Below are 12434 nucleotides of genomic sequence, written 5' to 3'. Positions count from 1 at the left end.
CAGTTAGGTGGTTCGAATCCCTAGTGCCATATAACAGAGCGAGCTCCCATTTCTTGTCCCAGCTTCTGCCAACCTAGCAGTTCGAAAGCATGCAAAAATGCAAGTAGAAAAATAGGGACCACCTTTGGTGGGAGGGTAACAGTGTTCCATTCACCTTCGGCATTTAGTCATGCCGGCCATATGATCATGGAGACGTCTTCGGACAGCGCTGGCTCTTCCGCTTTGAAATGCAGATGAGCACTGTGCAAGGGGAACTTTTACCTTTACCTATCCTTCTCTAAAGATGCTAAATATCTGAAAATTTCCCTGTGAGCACCTCAAGTAATTAATAATATTTCATTGTGTTCTGAAATACACAACAGCTATCTTGTAACACACACTATTTTGGGACACGAAATCCTTTTACTCACCCTTCTGGTAAAGTTCATTCCCAAATGCGTTTTGGGAATCACTTCTCTATTAACATATGTAGGTTGTAATAGATCTCTCTAATCCACTGCCTTTGCTCTGATTGCAAAACCAAATATGAAAGCACAGCTGCTTGAAAGGAAGACATTAATAGGCAAAGAAAGTATCATTGAAATATTGGTTTGGGGTTTTCCCTTCCCTACTACTGATTTCGTAAGAGCTTTAAATGTTTTAAGGAAGCAGAATTGAATTTAAAAGAAACACTAAACAGCCTCAGCTCTCTAAACAGAGATGAAAAATCCCCTATCAGCTGCAATGCTCCCGATCTCAAGAAAGAGAAATCACTATCTTTTCCGGGAAACAACTTGGGTGAAATATAATGCCGTTTTTTCTGACTGGAAGCACAGAAACACAAAGTCCTCTCATTCAGAGAAAACACTGAACTAGACAGTTCCCACTTAATCCTATATAGTGAACGGTGTCCAATTTAGAGAAGAGGGTTAATCATATGGCCTTTTCTGTGTACAGGGAGGTGAATGGTTGTGCAAGATTGCAGCCGAAGTTCGTACAAGTCTGATGATTTATGATTGCTATAGCCCCCTCATCTGTCTACCACCTTTGAAATGTTTGGTCAGAGGGTCAAATTTGCACTGTTGAAGAGTCATCTTACATGTCGTCCTCGACTTGCAACAATTTGTTTAGTGACTATTTGAAGTTACAATGTCACTGGGGGGAAAAGTGACTTGTGGCTGTTTTTCACACTTACAACCGTTTTTCACACTTACAACCGTTGCAGCATCCCCATGGACACATCGTCATAATTAAGTCACTTGGCAATATTTATGGCAGTTGCAGAATCCCGGGGGATCATGTGATCCCCTTTTGCGACCTGACAAGCAAAGCCAATGGGAAAGCCAGACTCACTTAACAATCATGTTACTAACTGAACAACTGCAGTACTTCCCTTGACAATGGTGGCAAGAAAGTCATAAAAAGGGGCAACATTCACTTCACAAATGTCTTGCATGGCAACAAAAATATTGGGCTCAATTGTGGTCGTAAGTCGAGGGCGACTTACATTGTGGTGATGAACTGAGACAAAAAAAAATCCTTGCTCATTGTAACAAGGTGTGGCAGAAGCCTTGTTTTGCTCATCTACCTATGAGCAGTTTCGGTAGCAGAGCTGGCAGGGAACATATTTTTAACCCATCACTGGGGCCTTCTGTTTATCAACCTGTTTTCTTTCTCAGACATTGAAAAGGACTAATATTTACTTAGCTAGCCTACCCATCAACCCTTTTACACACCGTCTTTCACACTAAGAGTGCCATGCTGAGTGGTTAGCTGGGTTTGGGATTAGGATGCTCCTGCTGTCTTTCAAGTTTTCAATTGTTCCTTTTAGCTTTGTTTTAATCAGGTTTTTGACTTGTTTTTAGCTATAGTTTTTACATCACTTTACTGTTTTATCGTAAGCCATCCAGAGGCAGATAATCACTGTAAGATGAAGCCAGACTCGAGAAACAATTCTGAAAGAGGGTTGAGGGGAATATATCCTATTTCTTATTTATGTAAAAGTAAGGCCTCACATGTTGAGGATACTTCATGCTGAAGGGACGTGCATTTTAAAAGAGAGAGAGAGAGATGGATGATAGATAGATAGATAGATAGATAGATAGATAGATAGATAGATAGATAGATAGATAGATAGATAGATGATAGATAGATGATAGATAGATAGATAGATAGATAGATAGATAGATAGATAGATAGATAGATAGATAGATAGATAGATAGATAGATGCTTACATAGATACATAGATACATAGATACATAGATACATAGATACATAGATACATAGATACATAGATACATAGATACATAGATAGAATAAATATAAATAGTCTTGTCTTTTTTTTTTACCACACACATTGTCAAATTCACATGCTGCTTCACATGCCTTCCACAACTCTTACCAATATCATGGAGGTCACCTTATTACACCTCCCTTCTCCCTCAGATAGGTTTGAGACATATTGCCAAGAAAAAGATTGAAAAAGATAGCAACATCAAAACTGTCAGAATTGTCTCTTTCCAACACTCTGAATAGAAAGCTGAATTTCTATTACCTGGGGCGAGGGGAGAGAGCGAGAGCATTTATAGACATACACACCCGCATGAGCACACCAACAAAAACTTCATTCTAATGTAATATTTTGGGTCACTGGCCGAACTTCTTTCACTTCCTAAAAATCAGGTTTGAGAAATTTCTCAACACAGATCATGTGATTTCTTGAAGGCACACGGAAGAGTCAGCTCATTGGGGCATGCTAAGACAATCAGAGCTTGACAGAAAGAGGGAGGGAAGAAGAAACAAAGAAACCTGTTTGAGGAGGCAGAGAGAGGAAAACCCTTCTTTGCCTTTGCCTACAATGCTGTAGGAAAGCTTTTATTTTCAGGTTAGAAGGACTGGGTTGGCTCCCGGCCTTCTTCTCTCCTTTCCCTCAGAGAAATTAAGCCACTGTCTCACAGTGACCACAACTGCTGACACAATGAAGACCTGGATTGAACCTCTTGTTGCTGGTGCTCAGCTTGCCAGCGCTTTCTACGACACAGGACTGTTGCTAGTGGTGAAGAACTACTACAACCAGACCAATTCTTCTTCAGCGCATTCCAGCGAGGAGGCACAGCAAAAAGCAATCTCTGACTTTTACATCACCTACAATCTTATTGATGGGTTAACCCCTCTGTTATCAGCTTATGGCCTGGCTAGGCTGGGTGACCGGATAAATCGGAAGATCAGCATTTGCGTGCCTTTGTCTGGCTACTTACTCTCCCGTTTCCTTCTACTCCTTTTGATCTTGTTGGCTTGGCCAATTGAGGTGATGTACGGGGCTTCTGTCTTGCACGGCTTGACTGGAGGATTCACCACATATTGGGCCAGCATCATGGCCCTGGCCTCCCAGCGCTCATCTAAGAGCAAAAGATCCCTACGTTTCATCCGCATTGAGCTCATCTATGGCATTGCTGGTTTTGTGGGAAGCATTGCTTCGGGACACCTCTTTGTTACCTTCCATCTCAGTTATCAGCATGGTATAGTGTTGATATCCTGTAGTGTTGCCTTATATGCCTTGTGTGTCATCTACAGTCTATTTGTCCTCCAAGTCCCTAAGCCTGGTGTTTGTGATCCAGCCACTTCCATTGATGTGGCCCAACTTGACAGCAATTTGGCCAATGATGAGAATTTACTGTTCCATAGATCTGAGAGTCCTTCCCGTCTGGGACCTGCCAAGTCCATTATTACCCTGCTCTTTGTGGGGGCCATTCTATATGACTTGGCTGTAGGTGGATCAATGAACGTGCTGCCCCTCTTCTTCCTGAAGAAGCCACTGAGCTGGGGACCAGAATATGTCGGCTATGCCAATGCTGCTGGCCATGTGATCTTTATTACCAGCTTCCTGGGAGTCTTTGTGTTTTCCAAGTTTCTAAGAGACACCACCATGATCATGATCGGGATTGTGTCCTTCTCGGCTGGCATCCTTATTATGGCCTTTGTGCGATGGACGTTCCTGTTTTACATTGGTGAGTCAGAGCCTTTCCATGCACCTCGCATTCATTCAAGCCACATTTTTTGTTTAATTTCATGGAAGTTTTAGTACTCTTCTTTTTTACTGACCTTTAATAAATGTAAGCTGTGGCTTTATTCTAATTTATGTGAAAGTAAACCCAGTACACATTGTTTCTGAATAGGTCTCTATAAAAGGGGTTCCCAACCACCATCACCCTTTTAACTCTCAGAATTCCCAGGCATCGCACATCAGAAGGGCTTCGGAGGACAGAATAAAATATACTGCAGCCCTTTCCTTCCTCTGACTCCTCCAGACCATGGAGACCTTGTCCATCTCTGCTATAATTTACATTCCTGATGGAAGTGGGGGGATATAAGGGCAGATCTTTCTCTCTGGCTCACTCAGTTGCTTGGTCCTGCTCTCTGACAGCAGTTTTCAGACCCCTTTCCAGACATAAGCACTGCCTTTCCAGACATAAGCACTGCCACTAGGGGGTTCCCAACTGGAGGTCCTCGATATTCCAGAGGGTGCAAAAATCTGGGTTTAGAAGTTTCAAAATTATAGTGTATATATGCATAATTATATGCATATAATTATTTATTTTAAGGGGTGCAAGAATATATCAGAAGCACTGGTGGGTTTCAATTTATGTTACTACCGCTTCGCTCATGCATGCACATGTGCTGGTACGCTCGCGCGATGCTTCTGCACATGTGCAGAAGTGTCCGGGCAGGTGGGCAGAGCCTCCCGCCGCCACCACTACCAGTTTGCCCGATCCAGGGCAAACTGGCAGAATACCCACCTCTTATCAGAAGCGTTCCAGGGGTGCAGGGTATAGAAAAGGTTGGGAACCCTAGTGGAAAACATCTATTCTCATTTAATAGGCTAAAGCTAAATCATTGTTTTTTGTAACTGTTATGGTTACTCTTCACCTGCATTACATCTGGAGATTATAATATACTTCAGAGAGGTTGGCTTTTAGAGCCCTGTGTTCAGGCTTACCCTGACCAATTGATTTCTCGCTGTCTAAAGAATGCAACTGTCCTCATCATTTGTCCAACAAACAAGATAAAGTTGAGGAAAATAGCCTTAGTTGCTGAGGCTTCCCATTTGTGCTTTTTAAAACAGCTACATCCTGATCTCCCTTAAAAAGGGTTGGCATTTGACCTGACCATTCTGCATTCTCCTCTGTTACAGCTCGTGTTGTGATGCTCTTTGCCCTCATTCCCTTGCCAACCATCAGATCTTTGTTATCCAAACACGTTGAAGCGTCAGCCTACGGTAAGAAACAGTTCTGTGTTTATTTCTTTGGAAAACATTGACTTTCAGAATAAGCTGACTTGAGTTTATTCCTATCAGTTGAGTTGGTGTCACAGAAACATGCAGTAATCCCAGTCAGGTGAGTCAGAACCAAATTCTTACACTTACCTGTAAAACTATTCCATGAGTATCAATGCCTTAGGCTTTGACTAAAGCTTTCAGGTGTCAGAGGCACATACTTTCCTTCCATAATTTAGAAAAATGTCATGTGTGATTCCACGCTGTCTGATTTACAAGGAGGGCTGATTTGAAAGCACCTTTAGAAAAAGGCTTTCTGTGGACTTTTTTGGACAGAGACTTATGAAAAGTAGCAGCTGTAACTTTAAGCTTCCATTTTAAATTTCACACAATGTCATTGAACCTTCTGGGCCACCAAAGGGAAATATTAAAATATAGTTTCTAGCTGCCCAGCACAAAATTCTAGTACATGTACCAATTTTGGATTCTGCCAGACTGTTGGGAGTCCAAAAGTGACCCACTGCCACCAGTCTAGACTTTCTGGAGGCATCTCATTTGCCTACACATGATGGAAACAAGATGTTGGAGAAATAGCCTATGGGCCAATCTAATAGGACATTTCTTTTTTTAGAACAATAACCAATGGAAATATATAACCAACTTGGGTTTGGCTTACAGTTAGTTGGTCATTCAAAGCTCTGGTATTTTCTATGAATCCAGAAACCCAAATCATCTCCCAAATAAAGCCACAGTATCTTTGATTAATTGTGAGCTATTTAAACTCACTGTGTCAGGTTGAACCAACCTAGAAGAAAGGGTTAACTCATCTTTTTTGACTTCACAACTTATATCTGAGAATCAAGGAAAAACACTGCTTTGAGGGACGGGGTTGAAATATAGACAACAAGGATTGGACAAGTGTTGCTAAACTTCTCCCTATCCTACTATCAGTGACTGTCAGCCCAAACTGTCGCAGTGTTTCTCAAACTTGGCGACTTTAAGTCCTGGGAAGTTGAAGTCCACAGGACTTAAAGTCGCCAAGTTTGAGAAACACTGCTCTAGAGTTTTGTTTATAGTATATTAATATCACATTTCAAAAGTCAGGAAGTAATAACTTCCCAATTGCCATAAAAGAGACCAGATTTCTGTCTGAGATAGTGCTATACACCCGTTAATCCTACAACAGGATTTAAAACCTGTTATAGTTCTATGTTCCACTTGTTAGGCTCTTCCATTATGTAATATTATCTCCTGAAATCAACATAATTGTTGCCTACATTATAATTGGCTACAGGATTAGTTTCTAGCACTAATCTGCTGTTGCTTGTCCTATTAATAGTAAGCAACCACAATATTCTGGCAGCAACAACCTGTTTACAGAATGACAAATGTTCAAATTGGTTCAAGTACAGAAATGATTATATAAGGCATTAATGCAATAAATGCTGGATTCCATCTACTTCTCTATAACAGAAGCAATCCAGCAGGTGCACTTTAGAATAACTTTTCACAAGGTGAATTTAAAATGTGCTATCAAGCCACTACTACATTGTAGTTACATTTAAAAAAAAACAGATTAGCTACCGTGTTTCCCCGAAAATACAACCTGTCCTGAAACTAAAGCCTTGCCACATTTTTCGCATGGGCAAAAATATAGGCCCACCCCCGAAAATAAGCCCTCTAGACAATCCCCCCCCCTCCGGCCAGGCAGAGCACCACTCGCCGACCTAGCGGTATCCCGAAGGCGCCAAGCCACGGGAATGAGGTGGGGGCAAAGGCGCTTGCATTGCTTGGTGCTTTCGGGGTACTGCTAGGTCGGTCAGTGGCACTGTGCCCAGCTGAAGAGGGGGGGTTGCTGGACAGCTGCTCTCTTGCGAGTTGTGCAGCGGCTTTTCCACTCCCCGCTCGCTCAAAGGGCATCTCCGCTGCTGGCGCCATCCGCCACTTGGGTTTTTTTTTCAAAGCATGGAGGATGGATGCCGCTCTGGAAGTACGCTCTATGGTTGTACGATCTGCAGCCCACAACCATAGAGCGTACTTCCAGAGCAGCATCCGTCCTCCGTGCTTTGAAAAAAAAACCAAGCAGCAGACCACGCCAGCAGCGAAGATGCCCTTCGCGCGAGTGGGGAGCGGAAAAGCCGCTGCGCAGCTCCCCTCTCCAGCCATGCAGAGCCCCATTCACTCATCTAGGGGCATTCCGAAGGCACCAAGCCACGGGAGGCGGAGGGCGGCGAACAGGCGCTGGCGCTGCTTGGTGCCTTCCGGGTACTGCTAGGTCAGTCAGCGGTGCTGTGCCTGGCTGGAAAGGGGGGTTGCCAGGCGGCTGCTCGCGAGCTTGGTCACCTCATGGCTACTGCATTGCTGCTGCGATAGCGCAACAAAGCCATTCAACCCTGAGGCTGTGCCCAGCTCTTCGGGAACCCAGTTGCAAGGGAGCAGCCGCCCGGCAACCCAAAAATAATAACCCCCCCCTTTAATAAGCCCAAGGCCATATTTCGTGGGTCAAAAAAATATAAGACCCTGTCGTATTTTCGGGGAAACACGGTACATAAATTGTAAGTGATCTGGATTCTGGTACAAATATGCCCTACATTCTTTTTCATTCAATCTTACATCTGCTCTCTTTTTTCTCCTAGGAAAAGTGTTTGTCCTTCTGCAGCTGTCACTGGTGATCACTGGAGTTGTGACATCAACAGCCTATAATAAAATTTACCAACACACCCTGGGCTGGTTCAGTGGATTTTGCTTCCTTCTGTCATGTGCCATTGGTTGCCTAAGTCTTATACCTATCAGGTAAAGTAAACTGAGGTCAAAGTGAATTTTTAAAAGAGAAACCTCTTTTCCTTATCTGTATGTCCCTGGATTCCTAAGATTTGTTCAACCATCTAGGTCCAAGCCAAAGATTTTTCAAATTCCTGAAACTGGCATTAGGTCAATGTAATTCATTATGATGAACCCACAACCATGCCTCATAGGTAAACGTAAAGGTTCCCCTTGCACATATGTGCTAGTCGTTCTTGACTCTAGGTGGCGGTGCTCATCTCTGTTTCAAAGCTGAAGAGTCAGCGCTGTCCAAAGATGTCTCCGTGGTCATGTGGCCGGCATGACTACATGCCAAAGGCATAAGGAACGCTGTTACTTTCCCACCAAAGGTGGTTCCTATTTTTTTCTACTTGCATTTTTACAGCACTTCTGCCAACTGCTAGGTTGGCAGAAAACAACAGGAGCTCACTCTGTTACATAGCACTAGGGATTCAAACCGCTGAACTGCCGACCTTTCTGATTGACAAGCTCAGCGTCTTAGCCATTGAGCTACTGCTTCCTAGGAAGTCATAATCTACTGCTCCTGTATTTTTTAAATTATGTATTATAGAACGCATGCAGAGGAAGAAGAGCTGAGAAAAATTCATGTGTTATCTAAGAACTGAGAACCCTGAATATTGCCATTTATCCAAATTTCCATAGATGTTCAAAAAGATGTCAATATTTGTGTCATTCTGGACTCCATACTGCAAATGCTCTCCCTGAAATCAGGTTGAAGTTTGGCTAGAGGCACCATCAGACTATCCTTTGCACAAACACTACCTTTCTTTAGGAATGTCCACAAAAGTTATTAGCCCCTTTTTTGGTATACAGTATTCGTTTCTGGGGGGTTGTGCTTTACTTGTGGAGTTTTGTACTTCAGGTTTTTTTCTCCTTCTCCAGGAGCAAAACCACTGGAGGTAGACTTGGGTCAGCTGCCAAAAAAAGAGGATTGTCCAACTTCAACTTCATGTGTGTTGGCAGGGGAGCAGAGGTCGACCCTGAGGCCACTCACTTGTGGGGTGCCGCAGGGGTCGGTCCTCTCGCCCCTCCTGTTCAACACATACATGAAGCCGCTGGGTGAGATCATCCGTGGTTTTGGGGTTGGATACCATCTGTACGCTGATGACACACAGCTGTACATTTCCACCCCAAACCACCCCAACAAGGCCGTCGAAATGATGTCCCGGTGCTTGGAAGCCATTCGGGTCTGGATGGGGGACAATAGACTCAGACTCGACCTCTCCAAGACTGAGTGGCTGTGGCTACCGGCGCCCCGGTTCAACCAGTGGACCCCATCGCTGGCCATAGGGGGCGAACAACTGCCCCCTGTGGAACGGGCGCGCAATTTGGGCGTCCTCCTTGATGCCCGGCTGTCGATGGATGACCATGTGGCAGCCGTGGCAAGGGGGGCGTTCCACCAGGTTCGCCTGGTGCGCCAATTGCGCCCCCTATTGGATTGGGACGCCTTACGCACAGTCACTCATGCTCTGGTGACGTCTCGCCTGGACTACTGCAATGCTCTCTACATGGGGCTCCCCTTGAGATGCACCCGAAGACTACAGCTAGTTCAGAATGCGGCCGCGCGGGCCATCATGGGAGGGACAAGATACTCCCATATAACACCACTCCTGCGCGAGCTGCACTGGCTGCCTGTGGTTTTTCGGGTGCGTTTCAAGGTGTTGGTTACTATCTTCAAAGCGCTCCATGGCACGGGACCTAGTTACCTGCGGGATCGCATCTCACCTCATACATCCCTGCGAAAAATCCGCTCTCACAGGGAGGGACTCCTCCAGGTGCCGTCCACTAAGCAGTGTCAACGGGCGGCACCCAGGAGTAGAGCCTTCTCTGTGATGGGCCCAACCCTCTGGAATGACCTCCCCCCGACATTAGAACTACCACCGACCTCCGCTCCTTCCGACAGAAGCTTAAGACCCACCTGTTCCAATTAGCTGGCTTAACTGATTTATAGTCCCATTTTAACCTCCTGGCAAACATCTTATTGGGTAGTTTTTAAGGGTATTTTAATGTATTTTAATGTTTATTTGTATTTTAATTTAAATATTGTACAGTCCACATCCTACCTCCTCCTTTTACCTATTTGTATATTTAAGTATACCCATATTTTGTATTTATACTGTTTTAATATGACTGTACACCGCCCCGAGTCCTGTTTAGGAAAGGGTGCGGTTTATAAATTAAAGATGATGATGATGATGATGATGATGATGATGATGATGATGATGATGATTATTATTATTATTATTCAAGGAAGTAAAATGTTGGGTGTTTCAGAAATGTAGGTGAGGCTGCTCAACCATGGAAGTTAATTCACTTTCTCCATCTCCAATTTCCTTTTCTCTCCCTTGCAGTTTGGTAGCCTACAAGCAATGGACACAATCTGATTTAGCAGAGAGAGTAGCCAACAGAAAACAACAGTCGACATCAGAAGCAGATCTACAGAGCAAGTTGGAGCAACCAGACAGACTGACTACCTGAAAGACAGCTTTGTTACTAATTATGTCATTAGGGATATTTAGTTCTAGGAACTAGTTTCCTGTACTCTTTCCTGTATGACTAGGCTGTTGAAACTGTGTAAGGAGAGCAACTGAAAACCATGTATGGAGTAGGAGGCATGCAGTTCTTGAGTGATGTTGCTTTAGAATCACATTTCATAGAATTCTCCCTGTTCTCCATTCAGGATACGTTTGTTCACCGACCCACTTTCCATCTACAATTCGTCCAGCAAATAGTCTCCGTATTCACATTTTAAAGCAAAATATCCTTCCCTGGGAACTCTCAGAAACAACCATTCCCCATATTTAGTCCCCGTAGTTGGACTAGTTGGACTCCCAAAACATAGGATCCTCGTTCCTTAAATCCAGTGCAATATCCAGTTTTGGGATGAAGGCATTGGTGTATTGACCATTAAGGAGACTAAGCACGGCTGACTCGTCACTTGAACTAACTAAGTGAGAAAGATTGTTATCACAATTGCTAAGGATGATTGCTGAGCTGTTTTCCTTTAAATAGCTTTATAGAGATCTCTATTTCTTCTCCCTGTGAAAAGAGGAGCCAAGATGGCGTCCGCCCTTCTTTGTTTTTGTATTTACAAATGAAGTCTGTCTTTTGAAACTCCCTTCGAGAAAAAAAAATCCCTTTGGAATTGTTTTATTACTCTCTCTGAGGGAGACCGGGACCTCCCCTGCTACATGGTCTTCCTGGACTTTGACTATCTGATTTTCTTCTTTCTGGTTTGCCTTGGTGTCTTGGAACTATGAAGGAGAGTTAACTCTCCGCTTTTGGATTTGCTTGCCTCTCGGGACCGGCACAGCTGTGCAATTCTTGGACGCTATCTTCTTTGAAAAAGACTTATACACATCTCTGAATTTAGACAAATGGGGCCTAAGAAACCACCAATGGGCAAGTCATTTTCGGCACCCGCATCTGCCACTTCCAGTCCAAGCATGCAGCAAATGAAAATTACTTCATTGTTACAGCAAGAAGAGACTGGAGAGGGCCCAAAAGAACTATCTGTTTCCCAAATGTTTCAAGAAATTATGAGGGGTCAAAATGAGTTGAAAAAAGAAGTGACAGAACTTAAAGAGGAACTCAGAGATGTTAAACACCATATTGCAGAAAATAAACAGAGAATTGTGGTGTTGGAGGAGGGAGTGGCTGGGCTGGGGGGAAGAGGTCAAAGCAATCCGGAAGGGAAATGTAGACCTGGTAGTGAAAAGGGTAGCAAGGTACAAGATATGAAGGAGGGACGGCTGTGGCTCCTTCTGGGGACAGGGAGGAAGGAGCAATATCGAAAAGGCTCAGGTCACAAAAATAAAAGTATTTGAAATATTAGTAATTGTTGATATTCTAGAAAGTGACAAAGGAAAAATGATTGAACACATGGTTGACACAATATAGAATAAGACTCTGTTTTTTGCTTATCTTTTATATCTTGTTTTTAATATTGTAAAAATTGTGAGATTTGGATGGATTTCTACCACTAGCGTGGGAGCTGCCAAAATTTTCTATGTATCCCCCTACCTTTTCCCATAAATGTTTAAAAACCAACAAAATTATTTTTTTTTAAAAAAGGAGACTAAGCACGTGCTTAGCCCAAATGGCGTCACCACAAAGTTGAAAAAGAAAAAAAACAATGAAGATTTGTACAGTATGTACAAATGAGGAGGGCACTAAGAATTGTCAGTGCTTAGGGCACGAGTGAGCCTTAATCTGTGAAGCATGTGATCCACCTTTTGTGTTCAGGACCTGTCCACCATTAAACTCTCTTTCCAAGCAGTGGCATTGGTAGCAGCATGGGGGCAGTAGCAACAGCACCTCCACGCCCAGCATGGCAGCAGCACCGGCCTGTATAGTGGG

General features: G+C 43.7%; 1 protein-coding gene across 1 annotated transcript; it reads left to right on the top strand.

Annotated features, from left to right (window-relative positions):
- Positions 1–2841: 2841 nt before the first annotated feature.
- Positions 2842–12130, top strand: SLC46A2 (solute carrier family 46 member 2). Its single transcript, XM_081940815.1, has 4 exons — positions 2842–3987; positions 5172–5255; positions 7889–8045; positions 10427–12130. Exons 1-4 carry the CDS (start codon positions 2958–2960, stop codon positions 10551–10553), a joined length of 1398 nt encoding a protein of 465 aa, XP_081796941.1. The 5' UTR covers positions 2842–2957; the 3' UTR covers positions 10554–12130.
- Positions 12131–12434: the final 304 nt, after the last annotated feature.

This window comes from Natrix helvetica, assembly GCF_964273705.1.
Source record: "Natrix helvetica genome assembly, chromosome: 2".
Classification (NCBI taxonomy): domain Eukaryota; kingdom Metazoa; phylum Chordata; class Lepidosauria; order Squamata; family Natricidae; genus Natrix; species Natrix helvetica.
Note: the sequence above shows the minus strand (reverse complement) of the source record. Positions and strands in the feature narration are given on the sequence as shown.